Raw genomic sequence first — 21,058 nt, 5'->3', positions numbered from 1 at the left:
TTTAGGGTCTAATTTGCGGGGATGATAAAACAAAATTAAAATGTTTTATAAAGGATGTCCTTTTTGCCTTTTTGTCCCAACACTTCGTGTTTAGAGTCCGATTTGCGCGAGGTGTAGAAGGTGGGGTCGTACTAAACCAAATAAGGTAAAGCCGACGACCCGTCGAAGGACCCGTAACAATAAAACATTCCTGTATTTGTTTAGGGGTTCATTTCAGGGATTATTTTTCAATAGTATCGTTTTGTTTCCAATACTTGTTAAGGGTAGGTTTTCACACGCCAATACTTGTTAAGGGGTGCATTTTCAGAATATGGAAATTACGTGTTTAGGGTGCTTTTCGAGACCCCATGGTCGCGCATGGTATCCACTCGTGAATGGAAGTGGCCCCCCCGGGTACGAACTACACAAAATGGAAAAAGAGCACCCCCCCCCCAGCCTCCTTCCCGACAGACCGTGACGTAAGAAAGTACTAGCAAAGCGCAAGGAGCTGTACCCTTCCAACAGCTCCTTTGTACTATTTAGGGAATTCCCCATCTTCCAAACACTCCGGACGTCGCGAAGGATATGTAGCCAGCGCGGAGGCGAGGTGGCCCGAACTGATAGTACAAGGAACGTGTATTGTATGCAAATGATCTCTGATCACAATATCAGCTGTTCAGTTTATTCTTCTGTCTGCCTGAGTCTTTTGAGGGTCGGTCTCGATCTCTGGCACATATCTCACACCAAGGCAGCCGTCAGGCAGGATCCCGGGGCTGTGTACTAATGAATAAGACAACATTTGGCTTTGCATCATATTGTCAAGGACGAGGCTAATTTCTTGGACTCTCACATCACAGCCACAGCAGCTTTTGAGGAAAGGTATTCGGTAGGTGATTTTGAACAAGATTCTAGAAAGAACAAAATAAATTGTAGAAAGCAAGCCAATGAACGAAAGAGAGTAGGCCTATAAACTTTGTCTGTGTGAGTGTGACGATATTATTGGTGTCACCAGCTTGGGTGTCACTGACCATGTCACCAATGGTATGGCATTGGCCCTGTATTAATATAGCCTTTTCATTGAGTATACTATAGGTGTTCTTTTTCATGGTTTTTTTAAAAAAAAACTTTGCTTGTTCTTTGTTTGTTTTTTCTGACCAGGGAGTTAATTGTTGCAATTGCCTTATTTGACCATTTCTATTCCTAATTTACTAGAACTTAGCTTACAGGTAGTAGAAGAAGTTATAGTGACTGTGTGTGTGTCAATTTGATTTGATTTATTTTTAGTACTTCATTCATTGATTGTAGTTTCTTAGACATAGTATTCTTTCTAATTTACCGCTACATGTAGCATGACTATCTGTTTTGCCATTTCTCTTAATTGCCACAACTATCATTTCATAGAGTTAAACCATAAACATGTCATCAATCAAGTTAGGCATGTCTGATTCAATAAGTTCTCTTTTGGCTTTTTCTTTGTGTTTGTTTGATGTAAACTTGATATTTAATTTTGCTTTCCTTTTCTGTTACTTCTTTAATTATATGAATTGTATCTTATCATGAAAATTGGATTTAAATACTGATTACTGTGGTGATGAGAATCATACATGTCACTACAGTCCAAACAGGATTGCTATATATATTGACCTTTGAACATGAAGAATTAATGCACTTAAAGGAAACCAAAACCCAAGAAGACAAGCAATCTTATTTGAAAGAGTAAAATGAGAGGAACAATTTAAAAAAAGTTTCATCAAAATCGGTTATGAAATAAGCAAGTTATGGACGATTAAAAAGTCTTGTTGTACTTACTATGTGGATCCTCAAATTGGCAAACGTGCTTCAAAATGGCTGATTTTGTGGACAACTTTCCATTTGTTTTGTACACATATTTTCAGATTTTCCCCTTTATTTTACATATTTCACATTATCTCCTCCTGACCTTGACATATATGGTATGGATTATATTTTCCCATGACAAATGTTTTGCTCAGAAGTAGGCAAGATGCAGAAAATCTGAAAATTTGTGTACAAAACAAATGGAGAGTTGTCCACAAAATCAGCCATTTTGAAGCACGTTTGCCAATTTGAGGATACCCATAGAAGGTACAACAAGAGTTTTCAAACTCTCATAACTTGCTTAACCGATTTTGATGAAACTTTTTTTTAATTTTTCCTCTCATTTAACTCTTTCCAATAAGATTACTTCTCTTCTTGGATTTGGTTTCCTTTAAAAAGGTAGAACACATCATAAAATCATTAAATGACGATGATCACTGGGATCTGACAAAACATATTATATGTCATCATTATGGTTTATTTTCAGTGGGTCTAATGCCAATTTGTTAACTCGTCTACTATCAGTTGGTCTACCATCAGTTTGTCCACTATCCATCGTAGGGTCTAATTGCCATTAAGTCTAATAACCAGTTGGTCTAATAGCCATTTAGTCCATAAATTTGGTCTAATTGGACTAAGATGTGTTAATTTAGCAAAATGAATGAAAGGAAAATGGGTATAAGATCAACTGGTTATGTGACAAAATGGTCATAGACGAAGTGATTTTTTGACCAAATGGTTGTTAGACTAAATGTTGATGGACGAAATGGCATGACACTATATGAAGGTAGACCGTGTGATGAGTGGAAGAGTTGGCAATAGATGAATTGGCAATTTGTCATGATTATTTCTGTACATTCATCACTCACATTAAATGCAAATAATGTTGGGGATTCTGTATGATGATATTTTTTTGTATAATTCCTTACTTCAAATTGAATCTTCCCTCATACTTTTGATTTAAACATTATTACACACATGGATCTAGTGCAGCAAAATGAAAGAGTTGTTCACCCTTGAGATGGTGCTCATGGACTTTAGATTGATAATCTATACTATTTTCTACAGTAGCATACACAGGATTTTCGTTTCAAGCTGAATGAAATGTTTACAACCCAGAAAAAAAATGGTCTTCACCACAAATTTTATGTCATTTTGTACCGCTATAAAATTTAACAAGCAAAAAAAAGTGTCTTTAAAAAATCTTAGGGGGGGGTGGGTATCAAATAAATTTAAGGGGGATTTGAATCCCTGTAACCCCCCCCCCCCAGTACATCACTGGTTTTCTATCTCAATGACAACTTCACCCAAAAGGTGGGTTTTGCTGCCTTGTAAGAGCACTTACTCTTCATTGAATCAGATTAATTTGAAATTCAATATTATCTCCTTTTTTCAGAAAATGTTCAGGTTAAAGTTTTTGTGGCAGTTCTTGGGGTTGTTCACACCATGCTTTGTATCAGTTCTACCAAACCCTGACGTTTCCAGTATTTGTGGTAAGCTTATTACAATTTTTGAGAACTAAGATACTGCTAGAGTTTAATATTGGTAACTAACATCAAATGGCAGGTCAATCGTGAAACAAATGACTGAAAAGATGTAAAAGAATATTCATAGTAATGACAATGATCGTGATTATGATCATGAAAATCATGATAATGATGAAAATGATAATAATAATAATTATTATAATGATAATAGAATAATGATGACAGTAGCAACAACATTAATAATGATACAGTAAGTAGGCAGAATTTATTGAAACATACAAATATTACAATTGACTACCTAACATATTCCTTCATGCCAAAGAACAATAGATAAGTAAAAAAATTGAAAAGTCCTTTTAATTCTGTGATGATTTTGTATACCTAGTTAACTACCTCACTGAGACAACATGATATTATGATATAACGATTTTATTGAACTTTGGTTCACAACACAAAAGACAGAAAATAACGAAGAGTTACCTCGAAATTTTCGGCTGCTGACTGCAACCTTCGTCAGCAATGTGACCCGATTTGACCTTAGTGACGTACATGTAATGGTCGATGATCGGGTCTACATCCGGGCGTTCAGACCTTCTCTCAACAGACGCGGGGGGGGGGGGGGGCGATACAAGCTTACAAATGTCTACGACCCGATCATTGACCATTACGTCACTAAGGTCAAATCGACATATTTTTTGCCAAATTAAATGGAGAAGTACTTTCTATTCATCCCATGATGAAACTGCTGAACCTTTTTTATAATGTCATCTGTTTCAACAAGTATGGGAATACTATGAAAAGAGATTTTTTTAAAGGATGTGAGCTTGTATTATAAGTAACTTCAGAAAATGTTCTAGATGTTTTATAATGTCATCTGTTTCAGCAAGTATGGGAATACTATGAAAGAGATTTTTTTTAAGGATGTGAGCTTGTATTATAAGTAGACCTAACTTCAGAAAATGTTCTTCTTTGAATAATGATGATTATTCATAATATGAAATAATAATAATGATGATAATAATGATGATTGGTGATGATGATGTTGATGATGATGAGGATGATAACGAGGATGATGATGAGGAGGATGATATGATGATGATTGTAATAAAATAATGATTATTAGTATTGTTTATTACAATTATAACAATGATTATGATATTGATAATTAGATGAAAATTATAATTAAGAAGAAGATGATGAGGATGATGATGATTATGATGATGATGATCTGAAAATAATGGTTGTAATAAAATAATAATTATTGTTGTTTATTGTAATTATAACGATGAATATGATATTGATAATGAAGAAGAAGAAGCTGATGATGATAATGGTGATTGTGATAATGATGATATGATGATGATTGTTATAATTATTATTATTGTTAATTATAAAATTATAAATGACTATGATATTGATAATTTAATGAAGAAGGAGAAGGAGAGTCAGGAGACGATGATGATTGGTGATGATGATGATGATAATGATTGATGATAATGATGTCAAGTTTGCGTCCCGCTCACTCTAGGTCCAGAGACCAACTCAACATTAGCCCAGAGAATCCAGACCTCTCAGTGGAAGGCTACAGAATGGCTCCTGGACCAGCAGACAGAGGACTGGGGGTGGGACTTCCTTAGTACTGGGGCGGCCATCTTGTCTCTTCAGCTAGCCAACGAGACCTGGAAGAATGACCTTGTATCAATGGAATCACAGCAGACCATAAAACAACTCAATATTGAGCTGTTGAGTGAAATATCACACAAGTAAGTGAACTTGTCTACTTGTCATATAGTCCATTATTACACACACTAAAACATTTTAATCAGTGGCAGATCCAGAGGGGCACAACCAGCCCGTGCCCCCCCCCCTCATGTGACGCAAAATTGACATTTGTTATGTAAAGTGCCATATGAACAGAATTAAGTGTGCCCTCCCCCCCCTTTGAACTTTTTTTTTTTTCGCTTGTCAAATTTTTCTGGGGAAGAAATATTACTTGACCTATTTTTTGCTTGTCAACATTTTTTTGCGGAAAAATGTGCCCCCCTTTTGGAAAATCCTGGATCCGCCCCTGATTTTAATAAATGTTTTAATCAAATGTCCATATGTAATATTCATTTGGTCTACAATGTACGCTAGACTACACTTGGTCAAATAGCATAATTCCCATTTAGTCTAATTCCCAGTTGGTCTAAAGTCTTTCCTTCTGCTTACACATTGTCACATTTTGGTTCATAAGCAGTTTATCTAATCACCATGTAAACATTAAAGGGTACTCCAGGCTGAAGATGATATGATTTGAACGGATAGAAAAATCAGACAAACAAAACACTGAAAATTTGAAGAAAATCGGACAAGGAATGATAACAAAGTTAAGACATTTTAAAGTTTGCATTATTTTGATGAAATAGTATGCATGTCTTCATGAATATTCAATGAGTACACTGATGATGTCATATTCCCCATTGTTCTTTTGTAGTTCATTTCATAAAATTATGTTTATTCAAATTATATCCTCCAAGAACTAAAAAAATGGTTTGAAAGCTGATTTAATGCATTAGATATTTGTTGCAACTTATTCCATTGTAAGGAAAATGTATTATTTATATATGTATGAAAAAATTAAGTAATTATGATTTCATGTAACAACAAGAAAAAGGAAAGTGGGATGTGACATCATCAGCCTACCTAAATGAATATTCATGACGATGTACTGTACATATAACTATTTTTACAAAATATTGCTAAACTTTGAAATTCGGTAACTTCATTATTTTTTATTGGATTGGATTGTGATGAAATTTTCATCATTTTGCTCTGTGAATTTTACTCTGTTTATTTAGATTAATTATTTTCAGCCCCGAGTACCTTTTATTGTGTTACACCCATTGGATATAAGAAGAAGTAAATATATAGCCTAACTGGAAATTAGACAAAGAAGTAAATTTGCCCAATTGCTATGAGACCGAATGGTTAGTAGACGCACTAGGCTATGGTAAAGTGGGGTTTCTGGGGATTTTCTTCTTGTTAGATCATAGATGCCCAAACTAATCTATATCATCGTATTTATCTTCATTTTTAGACACGGCTTCAAGGAAATGTCTCTAGGAAAGCTAGGCTACTATGCCATGGCACTTCATGCTACTTGCCATAATGCCTCCAACTTCCATGGCCACAACATCATGAAACACTTGCATCAACAGGTGGACAACTTTAACGCTAGTCTTACCTTAAATTACTTCCCGTACTCCCTGGCGGTGCTTGCCTTGTGCAGCACCGGGAGTGACGTGCCACACAGTGCCATAGGAACTCTGGAGGGGATGCAGCAGGAGGATGGATGCTTTCCATTTGGTGTCGGTAAGGAAAATTGAATTATCTTTATTTTTATCTAAGGTATTGTAATAGCTTTTCGTTGCATGAAATATTGGTTAATATTTAAAGGGACACTACGGTATGGTACAAAGTCATACGTATAGGCATCCGAATAGGGGATATATTGGCTTTGAAGTATAGTCTATGCATCAGTGAATTGTTTACAAAAGAAAAAATATCGGGAAATATCTCTTTCTTTATTAATTTTTTTAAGCACTGGTTGAGGGATTGACTTCCAACAAGGCTTATGGCCGGATAAGAATTTAGAGGTAATGCAGTAAAGGTCAAAGTACACAAAGCTCATTGTCACAATAACTTGGAGATGCATTACTTGAATAATATATATGAGTGACAATATATTTAGATTATTCAATTTTTGGATACTGTAAGAATAATTTATTTCAGGTCTAGTAATGGCAGAGGCCTGAATTTCATATGCTTGCAGTGGAAAATCTATCAGACAAATTTTGTTTTTATGCCTCCCACCTCATTTACTCCCCCCCCCCCCCCAATTCTGTCTTTGTTCTGATACTTTTCACTTCCTTGCTTTTTGTTTTGAACTCTCTTGAATCATTTTGATGACAGTATTCTCATGCTCTCACTCTTCTGTCTATTCTTTCTCTCTTTCCCTCTCTCTTTCCTTTCCGTCTTCTATCTGAAATTGATATCACCATGAAGATGTGACGTCTATGGCAGTCATGGCTATGGATTGCATGCAGGGTTCATTTAATCGTCCTCAAAGACTCATCCCTCTGAGGAACATGCTACAGAAAGGTGCCAGCTGCATCATGGGATATCAGACATCCGATGGCGGGTTCAGTAACTCTGATAATACAAATATTATTAGCACTGCATTAGCAGCTCAGGTATGCACTTCAAAAGACTCGTTCAGATATGATGTAGCAAATTTCAGCAAGATTTTTCATACTTTTCAAATGGTCAGACACATTAAACATGCATTACAGGACCAGAAATGGCCCATATTTGTTCAGGCAATTCCCAACATGAGGAATAGAATTGCGAGCTTTGAAGGTTTGCATGGTGGTAAGACTGAATAGACAGTTTTGCGGTAGCACCATGTAGGTTACGGTAGTTCTGAAAAGGACTGTTTATCTTTCTGGTAATAGTTCTGAAAAAGAACTATTACCAGAACTATTAATACCAGAAAGATAAACAAACAGTCCTTTTCAGGACTAACCTACATGGTGTTACCGCAAAGTTCTTTTCATAATTATTACCAGAAAGATAAACAGTCCTTTTCATGACTAATCTACATGGTGTTGCCACAAAACTCTCTATTCAGGAATGGAATTATAATATCAATACTCATTTCATACAATGACTTTATAATGATGGCATAGGTCGTGTTTAATAGTGTCTTGACACATGGGTTGTCTATGTAGCTCTGGAAAGATCATTTTGCTCCAGATTTTTCAATTTGCATTAGCATCCTTTATTAACAAATTTGGTTGGTCTTTAGTGTCTTGCATCCCCCAAATCAATGCCCTTGCAACATTTCTGTTGATTACTTATACCCTGTTAGATTGTACATAGAAATGCTGCTGTATTTTGTTGCTCTGACTTGTTACACCATGTCCCAACAAGCCTAAATTGCTGACCTGTATTAAACTATGTGACATAAAATGGGAGATATATGTTGATCTGTAGATTCTCCATTGCTCCAGAGCAATAAAACTATTTTTTCTTGGAAACTTATGCTTACAAATTAAATTAATAAGAGGGATCTTGCCATTTCAGAATGTACAATATCAGTTGAAAAATAAAAACCTCATCATCCCTCCGAGCTGTATCATAAAGCTGCACTTCAAATTATGTATAACATCACCAAAATATGCACTTGGACGTTTTTTAAAATCGTATTTAAAATGAACTAAAATTGTATTCAAAGTTCAAAGTCCACCCCAACAAAGAAGTGATTTGAATGAATAGGGAAGTTATGACATTTTAGTATTTCACTCATTTTTCACAAAGCATTTATATGCACATAATATAGTAATATTCAGATTAATATCTGAATATTGTACTGTATTATGTGCATATAAATGCTTTGTGAAAAATGAGTTGGTGTCTCATGATTCTTTTCAGTTCAAAGGTTTCAAATTGATACTTTTCCTAGGCTTTAATCGCTGCCCGTAAATCACCATCACTATGGCGATGTGAAGATGCCTTAACTCACGTCCTTGATGCCCAGCTGGAGGATGGTCACTTTGGTAACCAAGGAAGCACTATCCAGATCCTGCCATTGCTTAGCAACCGTCACCATGGGAGCTTGTCTGATATTCAGCAGGATTGTCCAGTACAAGGTTATTTCACCCCCCTTCAAAAAAATGTTTTAAACGTAGAAGATATAAATCATCTTTGAATTCTGAACAAAGTATGAGACAAAGAATAATAATTGTAAGAAGTATGAAATTTGAAAAAAAAGTATAGATAGTAAACTCTCACTTAGTTAAGTTTAGCCTGCAGAGGTACCCAACTTCTCCGAGGTTAAATTGATCTTTTTTTCTCTCCTCAAACTGACAGCGATTTTTTGGTGCCAAGCTAAAAAGTAATTAAAGGATATAACGTCAAATTGAACGAAAATTCCATTGTTTCATTAATAATTGTCCGTATGCATTTTAGATGTTAGTTAGGTTTCATTGTTTATATTGTATTACCAACTGAGAGGGTGTAACGATAGGCTCCAGTTACAATCTTTTATTCAGGAACAGCATCGGAAATGGTATCAATTTTCTAAATGTATTTCTCTCCTTATATACATTCCATTAGTTGCTAGCATTCAGGATCAAGATAAACTTTGAAATTCCTTCTTAAAGGAGACCTCTATGGGTTGCCAGGTAGTGAAAGTCTAGTTTGTCTTCTTTCCATTTTGTCTAAATTCCACTCAAGTAGGCATGTTGGCAGTAAGTATATATCAATTTTGGCTATGGTTCACCAAATAATCAACAGACCTTCTGATGATTAGTCCAAATGCCAGTTTGAGAAGAGGAGACAGTGACTCAAACAAAAAGTTGAGAATGAAGCCACTCTTTGTGGCTGGTCCAATTGAAACCTTTATTTTCATTTACAAATTTTAGAGTGACTTGTTCCAGGCACAAATACTCCCCCCCCCCCATGCCTGTGTGATTGACTGTGTGGTGTGGATGTGTTTGTTTTTGTTTTTGCTTAGTACTCTGTTTAAACACTTTTTTATCATCTTCTTTTTGTACACAATCTACTAATTTTTTGTTCCTGGGGGGAACATTTAACCCACAAGCTTTGCTTTTTAGTTCCCCCTTTTCCTCATCTACCATATTATTGTACATGAATTATGCATTTTTTTTTCCTGCTCTCTTTATGCTCTCTGCTCTCTCCCGCCACAAGCCTAAGCTTTTAGGGTATACGCTTTCTTCCTTAAACCCAATACGTACATATTTATTAATTTTTTTTATAGCAAATTGATTTATGTATGAATTTATGTTTATGAAAAATGTACTGAAATGGAAGAAAATTAATGTTTTATTTGAATTGAATTGAATGTATGTAAATATTTAATGACTAGAAATGCATTTATGTGTTGTAAATATGAATTTGATTTTTTACTAATATGGAAATAAAGACATTAAAGACATTAAAAAGACCCATCTGGAAATCAGACCAGATGATGTAGATGAAGTATGCATTGATCAATTGAATACAGATGAATAGAGTTACATAATAGACGTATTATTCAATGTGTTAACAAGGCGCCTGTTAATGCTGACCTGAATACTATTTGCTCAATCTTTTTAGTCTGTTTAGTCTCATTTTGTCTCGCCTGAACGAGGTTCGGCAGAGACCTAGTGATCACTTTTCCTGTTAGTTGGTCTGTTACAAAAATGTTAAAATTTTCGTTCAGCTTGCTCTCATTTCTTTATTTCAGCATCAATTAAGTTCATACGTGGTACATATGATCCTTGGGTAATACCACACGCTAGGGTAATAGAATAATGGGGTCAAAGGTTATCTAGGGGTCAAAAGGTCAAATGATATGAGGTCATGTCCATCCTTTGTATAAAAAAATTTAATCTTGCTCTCATTTCGTTTTTTCTGCATCAATTTTGATCACACTTGGCTCAAATGTTCATTGGGTAGTACCAAAAATGTGTTGAAGATGATGGGGTCAAAGGCAATCTAGGGGTCAGAATGTCAATTCTTTCGTTAAAATTGCCATCATTTCGTTATTTCTGCATCAAGTGTGTTTACACTTGGAAGAATTAACCGTTGGTTAATACAATGTGTGTGTTCATGAGGATGATAAGGTCAAAGGTCATCGAGGGGTCAAAAGATCATGTTGCATATTCTATCGATTGCTATCAGGCGAGACGCTTTAAAGTAGAGATTTTGTTTTTATTCTCATTTTCTCAGATGCAATGCAGAGCATACCCCCGATTGGACATAGAGATCAAACCATCCAGGTTAACTTTGAGATCAGTCAGAAACTACTTAATAGCGAGGGTAATAATGTCATTAGTACTTTCCCTCCATTCTCTGTTGACATCCTACCAGGAGAAAACCTTTATAGGGCCATGGAACGTGCTCGTCAAGCCGGCTCCTTCAGGTTGGTGGGAAACGTTTTAATTTTTTTTCGGGGGGTGGGGGGAGGGGGAAGTAGGTGGGGTTAGGACATGGCCCTAGGAATCAGGGGTGCTGGGGATGCTGAAGCACCCAAAAAAAATTCCTTGGGGTGCTGTGTATATCATTATATAAGAGGCAGCACCTCCAGGTATTCGGAAGATGTGTAAAAATGGAAAAAAGTATCTTTATTTTTTCAAAATCATATCAGCACCCCCAGAAACACAAGTGGAGTGCCTCTGGCAGTCATTACACGATTCAATATAGCAGCAGTGCTGGCTTTGAAAACTACTATAAAAAAAATGATTCACAAAAAACACCATTCATACAATGATACAATACTACGTTCACTGACCCTAAATGACATTTGACCTTGATCATGTGACCTAAGACTTGTCGGTGATACTTGATTACCCCTGTCCACATTTCATAAACTATATCCATAAACTTTGAAAGTTATGACAGCAATTTAATAATTATGTCCAAAATGGCCAAAGTTCATTGACCTTAAATGACCTTTGACTTTGGTCATTTGGCCCTAAACTTGCACGAGATCTTCATTGACACTTGATTACTCTTATCTTCAAGTTTTATGAACTAGATCTAACACTTTTAGAGTTATGATGTTTATTCTACAAATACCCCCAACATGGCCAAAGCTCACTGACCTTTGACCTTGGTCATGTGACCTGAACCTCACACAGGATGTTCAGTGATACTTGATTACTCTTATGTCCAAGTTTTATGAATAAGATCCATAAGCTTTCAAAGTTATGATAGTAATTCAACGAATACTCCAACTTGGCCAAAGTTCATTGATCTTTGACCTCAATCATGTGACATGAAACTCACACATAGCAGATTGCATATTCCTATGCGCTACAATATGTAATATGTTGCTAAAGATAATCGACTTTATAGGAATCTCGCTAAATATAGCATTTGAATCTGTACTGCTTTGTAGTAATAACCATTTAGTTTTATTCTCAAGCAAATTGTTTTTTTTTTAGGATAGAATTGACATTTGAATATCGGACAAGCATGATGCAATGTTACTTGTAACAATATTCTTATTTTTTATTGTTTCTTTCTGCAGTTTTGAATCTAAATTGACCCAGTTTGGCAACTATATTACTTCAATCCATGACATTGTGAATGATAATGCCAACGGTCTCTATTGGTTTATATATACAGTGGATGAGAATGATGACCAATCATTAGCTACTACTGGTAAGTAAATGATAGATTTATCAGTCCTCTTTTTAAAGAATATTTTATGCTCTGTGAATTCATTGGCCCGTATTCTGAAGTCAGGTTTAACTTAGTCCATGGTCTAACTCTGTGCTAAAATTATGGGAAGACAAAAGAGTCAAAAATTTTATGAAGTTCTGTGTTTCTTATGTTTAGTGTGCTCTTTCCCGATTCCTTGATGGTGAAGACAATCATCTATCTATACTTCCTAGACAGTTATGAATGATTTAAGAGCCAAATATATGATATCTCTACTGTTAGTGATTTATGTAACAATTGGCTATCCATGCTTAAGTCACAATTTTAAAAATGAGAATACGGGCCATTGGTTTTATGATGTCGTGTAGGTCTAAATGTCTGTCATGTCATTGAAATAATGGGGGGGCTTCACAAAGGGTTAAGCATACTTAGAGTCACTCTTATATGTCCAGTTAGGTTTCCATATAAAAAAGCATCACCGCATTAGGAAAATCATGGCAAGTAAGAGGAAGCACACTTACTGCATATATAAGATAGCATGTTACACATCATATGCACGTCAGCACTGAGCACTGACTTTATTAAAGTCACATGCAAGTCTTTACGAAATACCCTTCTGATTTTTAAAATGTTGCTTGTATGGCTACCAGTTCTGAAGGCAAGACTATTTGGCATCTGCTCATCTCATACCTATGATGTAAATGATGTACCACTCAATAGAACTAGAACATTGTGTACTACACTATATTGTGTCCTTGTGGCAGCTTATCTAAACCTGAAATTCTTTATCATCGATCTTGGTTATGATTTATGTCAAATTTACCCAAATTTGTAAGCAATTATATGGATATATACTAACTCTTCTTGTTCCTGTTGTTCTCCATATCTGCATTCTCCTTTCATACTGTCTCTTTCTGATTTTTCCTCCTTTATTTTAACTCGTCTTTCATCATCTGTCACCCCTTCTTTCTCCTGTTTCTTCATACCATTTTACCTTTCTTTCTTTTTTTCCTTGTCTGCCCCCATTACCTCTCATTTTACTACTTTCATTTTGTTTTGTCTGCGCACCTACTTTCTCATCTGTTTTCCTCTTTCTTCCCTCTTTACTCACCTCTCTATCTGGCATCTCTCTAACTTTATTATCTATTCTTTTCATCTACTGCTTTCACTATTCTTCCCTTTTGTCTTTCCTTCTTTCCTTATTCTTTTCTCTCTGTCTATGTATTCTTTTTTTTCTTATCCTTTCTCTAATCTCCCCTCTCCTGTCTCTCTTTCCCCTTTATTCTATCATCTTTCTGCTTTCTTTCCTACCCCCTCATTCATCTCTCCACTCTAATTTCTTTTAAATTTCTTTTTGTGTTTGTCTTTCTCCCTCCTCTTCTTTCTTCATTCTTTCCTTCCCTTATCCCTTTCATCTCACCCACTTGTATTCTTTATCCCTTCTCCCATTTCTTTCCCACCTGTACAACTTTCCATTCCCCCTTTTCTCTCGTACTTGTGTCTACTTTCTGACCTTTTCCTTTATCCCCCTCGCTTTTTCTCCCATATTCCCCACCCCTCTGTCTTTTTTCATTTTATTTTCATTTTATTCTCTCTTCCCATTTTTTTCCCATCATCTCCCATCTCTTTCCTCCATGCTATATCTTTCACTTCCCTCCTCTATGATGTACATCTCTCTCCATCATTTCCCCTTCTGTCTCATATTCCACTCTCTGCCTCCCTCCTCCATCTCCCCCCCCCTCATCTCTGTCTCTCCCCCTCTATTTATCTGTTCTCTCTTCTCGTCTCCCATGTATGATAGGTTCGGACGGAATCTTCCCTGAAGATGGTTCTAAGTATCATTGGGTCTATCGAGCATATTAAAATGGCATGTGAAAGGGGCTCAGTTCAACTTCACACACACTTGAGCCAACTTAAGGCTGCATAACCCTCAATTATTGAATCACATATTTTGATCGCAAGCCATTTGTGCAGTCCTTCTCTGATTGTTTTTAATTGTTATGCTCTTTTTGAAAAAAATTGTTTGAATCGCGATAGACGAGTGGTATACTTACATACAATACAAGCCCCATTGGCATTATCTGTACTGATATTGTGGTTACTTCACCATTTTATTGTGTATCATTTATTTGTACCTATCTTACTTTGTTATTCCAAAGGCATTATATGATCCTACTTCACCATAGAAGTATGGAAGAAAAGAATATGTCTTGTACGAGTATATATCATGATATGTCCACACATTAGATGGTGGGTATTTTATTGAAAACAATCATTTTTCATTAACCATCACAATCAACTATTCAATGTAATAACTTTGATTAATGATCAATACTGTCACATTCAAGGTAAATGCCAGTTTTGGTAATGATCTCAAAATGACTCTTTACAGAATCCAATATAATGACCATCCAAGTGTCTGTTTATATGAATACAAACATATGTGCCAAAGGATTCTGGAAGAAATTGTGTAATTGCTGAGAAATAAGCAAAATAAGCGCGGATTCGGGCACTTCCATCGGGTCTTTATTCCAGCAATATAATATACACTGTCCCACATGTGCCTATCTGTGTTGGCGATCTTCAATGTGATTGTTTTTCAGCTTAGATGTAATGATTTCACAAAGTTCAGTTTATGTAACTGTACCAGATCTAGATCGACGATGATATAGTAATACTTATCCTTGATTTTACAGACTTTCTCACAAAATCAGTGTTTTACTGCAACTACTGTAATTTAGCTTAAAGTATGAAATATGAATTGTATAATGGGCGTGAAATATCTGCTTATCAAAAGTAATTATAAATGAACTAAACTATGCAATATTTTGTTGCCTTCTTCAGAGCAGAGTATTTTATAAAGGCTTTTTAAAACCCATTTAGATTGAACTGTTAATGTTTTGAGCAATAAGTAGCTGACTTGGAATAGAATAATTATATTGCAAAAATGCATAGAATGAGTCACATGTTTCTCCTTCCATTCCAAATCTTGATAACTGGTTTCAAATTCATGTCTGTTTTAGCTATAAAAAGGTGCAATAGTATGATAAAGCCAGTCTTTTAAAAAATATGTCTTTGTTCGTGACAAATTTATGATAACTTTGTATATGAATTATGGAGGAGTCAACCTCAACACTTGTCATGTATGCAAACCATCAAAAATGTAATAAGTGATGTAAAAAATATATCTTGTCAAAATAAATTTTGAATTATAGATTGATTTTATTACATATTAAATTTTAATTCATGTAATTTAATCAATGACACCTGTATAGCCTGACTATTTTCATGTATGCTATTCCATTACAAAGTGAAAAGGAATTATGATATTGTGTTATGATATTATTTATTCACAGTTGCAGTAATGGGATAACATACTTGCCAAGTGTCCCCATTTGATTGGGACACTCCCTATTTTGCATTCCAGTAACATATATAGGAAACTCTTTAGTGTCCGTATATTGTGTTCTTATATTCATACAGTTTATTTCCAGTTCGTCTAATGCCAATTCGTCCAATTGTCAACTCGTCTTCTTCGAGCTTCGCACTCGCATTAATTGTTTAGTTATATACCTTTTCCATTTAATTTACAAAAAGTGCTTAGAATTTCCATTCTTCAGGTAAAAATGTCAAAAAATTAAGCTCGCGCTTTGCGCTCGCATTATTAGATTTTTAAAATACATAACATCTTCATCGCTAACTGCAGGCAGTCTTTAGTTAACAGGTACCTTTTCCATCAGTTCATTTCTGCTCGCGCTTCGCGTTCGTAGTAATGATTTAGTTTCATACACATCTTTTTCGGGAAAACAAAATTGCCCAGAATGTTCAACTTACAGGAAAAAAAATACTTGAGATTTCCAAAAAAAATTAGCTCGCGCTTCGCGCTCACATTATATAAATAAGGATTAGGATATTATATATATATATATGTTGATTAATAAGAATAAAGCTAAAAAGTGACTATTAGGACTACCCCTTCAAGAATCCAAAAATCATCTTCGAGCGGCCGATCAGGGGAAATATGGCTGAAAAAAAAATCCGCCCCCCCCCCCATTGGCGCAGGCTTGATCAGCCCCTGCATTGTACTGTTAATATTATAACACAAATTGGATTTAACCGAATTGGTTTTCACAGTGATCTATGACTTTGTTTACAACCACTTTCTCTGCTTCATATTTGGAGTGTTGTCAGTAATGAGCATACGACCACAAGAATTATTTGTTTGTGTGCTCTTTTCAAAAACAGTAATGTTAAAACTACCGCTGGTGTTTAAAGAGGACGCGAACACACCAATCATTGTACCCTACAGCGTGTCCCACAAAAAAAATGTTACTGCATGGGATGGTACTTTAACTGAGTATAATGTGAAAATTACGAAATCCAATTGTATATAAATTTATAACAATAATTATAGTAATCATTTTTTCATACAACTGTCTTGATTTTCATGCGATATGATTCATTGTGTGTGTGTGTGTATTTGAGTTTTGTCAGACGTGTATCAATCAGATATGATTATTTACGTCTCGGACCGACCTTTAACGTCACCATCCGAAAGACGTGACCAGGGCTCGAACCTCTGCATCAATTTGTAACTTCCCCACAGCTTGGATTACAGGCGCACGCCACAACGCCCAGTTTAAACACAGAGCTATTCGCCTTCTTTAACGAAGAACTCATCAGAAATACCTCTCGATCTAAGTTTCGTTATTGCGTTGAATAAAGTATACAGTCCATTTACGTCTTCGTTCACTCTTTTTCATTTCCTTTTTTAGATTTTTGGCCCACAACTTGCGGGCTAATTCTTAAAGTTAAAAGGAAATTGAAGGTTTAAGAAGATTGGCATATCTTTTATCAAACGTGATTATTCAAACATATTGGTTGGTTGGTTGTTTGGTTGGTTATATAGGCCAACTAAATGACAAATACAAGGAAATGAATTAAAAAAAATTTTAATCCATGATCTCATCTTTATCTCATGTAATAATCAGAGGGGATGAATGAATAGGTAATCCCCAAGTCCAGGGCACTGTTGTACAAAGAGTTACGATTGATCCGATCAATCGTAACTCTATGGAAATCCATCAGTGTCATAATTTTTTCTGCGAAAAATTTGCACAATGTTCTTTTTATGCGAAGAGAAGCGCATTGACTTTTCAAGAAAACAATGAATGCATGAATATACATCACAGCTAGAAAATATTTTGAACAAACATGCATAATAGATGTTGACGTTGCTGCATGGCCGTCCATAGTTGTGATTGATCGGATCAATCGTAACTCTTTGTACAACAGGGCCCAAAAATAAAGGGAAATCCTTGCAGAGTTACGCCCATGGCTGAACGTGAATCTTGTTAGCTGAACCTGACTACACATACTACTTGATACAAAAACTTGGATGGAGAGGTTTCCTGATATGTAATGAACAAATACGCATATCTTTGTTATGATTGAATCATATCACAAAACTCAATCCAGTTGTAGGAAATGAATGGTAGTTTACGGGCGTAAATAATATACCGTAAATGATAATGATATTGTAATTCTAATATACCCATCTAGATTGCCATCAACATTTTTTGTGGGACACGCTGTAGTTGAATTCATGCATGGTGTTAGGTCAACACCACTGGCGTATTATAGAACTTTCCATGATATTCTAACACTAGACCGGCCTATTTAGTGTCATGTTCAAACTCCATGGGCTTTGAACTTGAGGGTGGATGATTCTCATGACACCGATCGATTCTAAAATTGAGCACTAGATTGCAGAAGGCTAGCATGTCTACATGGAGGTATGGCAAGGAGATGCTATACCCCCCTCGAAAAATAAAAACATAAAAAACGTGAATATGGAAAGATTGTTTAAGTAAATTAAACCAGTGAGAAACACAGAGAAGTGAAATGGGCAGACATCGTGGGTGTGGACCCTAAATCACGCACCCAACCTCGCTCCTCAGTGGTGGAAATGTCGAGGCACGTGACCCCTTCGGTATCTTGGGGCCCATTGTAGTCCAGATTCTACCTTGGTGAGAAAGATAATTTCCAAACACCAAGGTCCAATCTGGACTAGGTCCGTAGCAGAAAGACTTGCAATCAAACACCCCCCCCCCCAAAAAAAAAAGAACTTTTAACCAGTCGGATGCACGGTTAAGTGATTTACGTTTGATTTTTAGTTGGAGATTGGTGGTGATTTTTTTACCTGATTGCCCCGCTGATTGCTAAAAAGTCATGAATGCTTGTATGCAAGCAACCAGAGGACCGACGGCTTAAGGTCTTCTCCGAATGACCTGGTACTGAGGATTGATGCCTTACCAAAGGGAATGCACTAGCGCACCAAAGTGGGATTCGAACCCGGGTCACCGGAATACGAATCCCCGCTCTATCGACTATGGCGCCTCCTGTTTTTTCTTTCTGCAACAGGCCCCTGTATATTAATTACTGACTCGACTGCTGTTGCTCTTGTGATTTGTAATTAATTTACTCCTCTTGTTTGGTTAGGCCTAATTATGTTGTTACGCAAGATAATGTATTTCATCGAACCATGGCCATGATCGAACAGGCAATGCCAGCGCGAAGCACGATCTAGCGAAAAAAAGTTATGATATGCATGGAAGAATTTATATTTTCCAGGTCTTCCCCTCACGTTTTATTCATTTGTCTTAATTCCTCCTCTTATTTTACCTATTCCCCTTTCTCCCCTCCTTTCCCACATTCCTCTCCTCTTTTTTTTCATTTTATTTTTTTTTTACATTTTTTTGTGTCGCCAATAGCTTTTAATGTTATTATTATTTTGTTGCCATCTTATTTATTACTATTAGTACTATCATTTTATTACTATTATTACTATTGTTATTTATCGTCATTATTATTGTCATGAAGATGAAAGATATTTATCATTCTTATAGGTGTGCACTCGTTAAAAAAGGAGGGTAAATTCCAAACAGAAGGACCTTATTTCAATTTTATATTTTTATTTTTAACCACTCCATTAACCCCCCCCCCCTTTGTGTGCGTGATGTGATAGCAAGAGAGAGCGGAGGGGGGGGGGGCTCTATCGATCGATGTCCATTCCTGATAGTAGGCCTAGTTATCATGATTTTTTATCGTTTATTTTATCTTCAATAATTTCAAGGTACAATGAAGAAGTCATTTCGGGTTAGCCCCTCGGATAACGCAGCGTATTTGTGTTAGACAAAATGGCTATTGTACCAATTGGCTATTAAACTAAATGACTATTTGGGAATTGGACGAAATGGTTATAAGACGATTTGATTGTTAGTCGAACTGATTATTTGATCTTGGGTGGTTAACGAAAAGATAAAGTAGACTACATGGCAATTGGACTAAATGAACATTGCACGAACTGATTAACGGATGTGTTGGCATTCGCATAAATTGAATTAGACTAAATGGGTGGTAGACGAAATGGTTGTAGACGAAATGGTTATAGACGAACTGATAATTACCGGTAGACGAAAATGGCAATTGGACAAAATGGTGACTGTACGAAATGGGTGGTAGACAAAATGTTGTTGGACGAAATGGCATTAGACAAAATGAAGGTAGACCATGCGGTGAGCGGACGGAATGGCAGTAGACAAATTGGCAATTTACCTGTTTTCTCGTTTTATATATATGATTAGAGATCAGCGGGAAATTACACAGGAGTTGGGCAGGGCCCAACGAACGATTTTTTTTTTGTGCTGATGTGAATTTGAAAGAAAAAAAGAGGTTTTACTACAAAATTAAGGTAATTTTGGTTGCATTTCCCATTTTTACACATCTTCCAGAATACCTGGGATGCTGCGTATAGAAAATAATACACGCAGCACCCCTAGAGAAAATTTGGGGTGCTTCACCCCCCCCCCCTTCCCAGGGCCTCGAGACAAACTAGCTGAGAGCTTATTAGAGAAAGAGAGAGAAGAGTGGGGAGGGAGTGACAAGTGAAAAGGAGGAATGAGGTAGGAGAAAGAACTACAAGACGTTATGGAGCTAGGAAATGGCGAATATATATCGGTATACTATTTTCCCACATAAATACCAAAAATCCCCCATTGGGTCAGCCTCATCCATGTGGCTCCTGCAGACCTGCACCCATATTTTCCAATATTCTTTTTCAAATAGTCTTAGGAAGCCTCCTTCCAGATTCGACCCCAATTCCTTCTTATCAGTAAAAAGATGTATAGGCCTACCCAATTCCCATTATAATAATTATTCCAACCAGAAACCTTTTCTCTTCCATTTTGAGCACTATAAGGCTTTCTCAGGCCAAAGCACTTTCTCGATCTTTATGCAATTGATAAGAAACTGATTTGATTCATTTTAGCTTTCATATTTGAGAAATAGCTTTATATATTCACACAAGACGATTCGTTAGCAAGATTGATCTAAAGAACAAACCCTAGGCTAAAAAACGTTGATATTGGACTTGTAGTAGTATAAACCAAAGTGCGCTGAAGTGTTTTCCACGCCCCCCCCCCCCCTGCATGCCCCCTCCTTCTGGTTGGTGTCAATACAGGTTAGATGCCATGCTCGTCCAC

At 36.1% G+C, this 21,058-nt stretch overlaps 1 protein-coding gene across 1 annotated transcript; it reads left to right on the top strand.

Annotated features, from left to right (window-relative positions):
• Positions 1–554: 554 nt before the first annotated feature.
• Positions 555–14,877, top strand: LOC121408428 (uncharacterized protein CG3556-like). The gene is made up of 9 exons (XM_041599907.1): positions 555–865; positions 3,212–3,308; positions 4,831–5,065; positions 6,382–6,656; positions 7,350–7,537; positions 8,809–8,995; positions 11,079–11,271; positions 12,382–12,515; positions 14,317–14,877. Exons 2-9 carry the CDS (start codon positions 3,215–3,217, stop codon positions 14,376–14,378), a joined length of 1,368 nt encoding a protein of 455 aa, XP_041455841.1. The 5' UTR covers positions 555–865; positions 3,212–3,214; the 3' UTR covers positions 14,379–14,877.
• Positions 14,878–21,058: the final 6,181 nt, after the last annotated feature.

This window comes from Lytechinus variegatus, chromosome 2, assembly GCF_018143015.1.
Source record: "Lytechinus variegatus isolate NC3 chromosome 2, Lvar_3.0, whole genome shotgun sequence".
Taxonomy (NCBI): domain Eukaryota; kingdom Metazoa; phylum Echinodermata; class Echinoidea; order Temnopleuroida; family Toxopneustidae; genus Lytechinus; species Lytechinus variegatus.
This window is presented reverse-complemented; position numbering and strand designations above follow the sequence as displayed.

Excerpts from the sequence above, each read along its gene's own strand:
- LOC121408428 (XM_041599907.1), top strand. The coding sequence starts at position 3,215 with ATGTTCAGGTTAAAGTTTTTGTGGCAGTTCTTGGGGTTGTTCACACCA. Across the intron at positions 8,996-11,078 it reads GCAGGATTGTCCAGTACAAG|ATGCAATGCAGAGCATACCC; the intron begins GTTATTTCACCC and ends TCATTTTCTCAG. Across the intron at positions 12,516-14,316 it reads CCAATCATTAGCTACTACTG|GTTCGGACGGAATCTTCCCT; the intron begins GTAAGTAAATGA and ends CATGTATGATAG.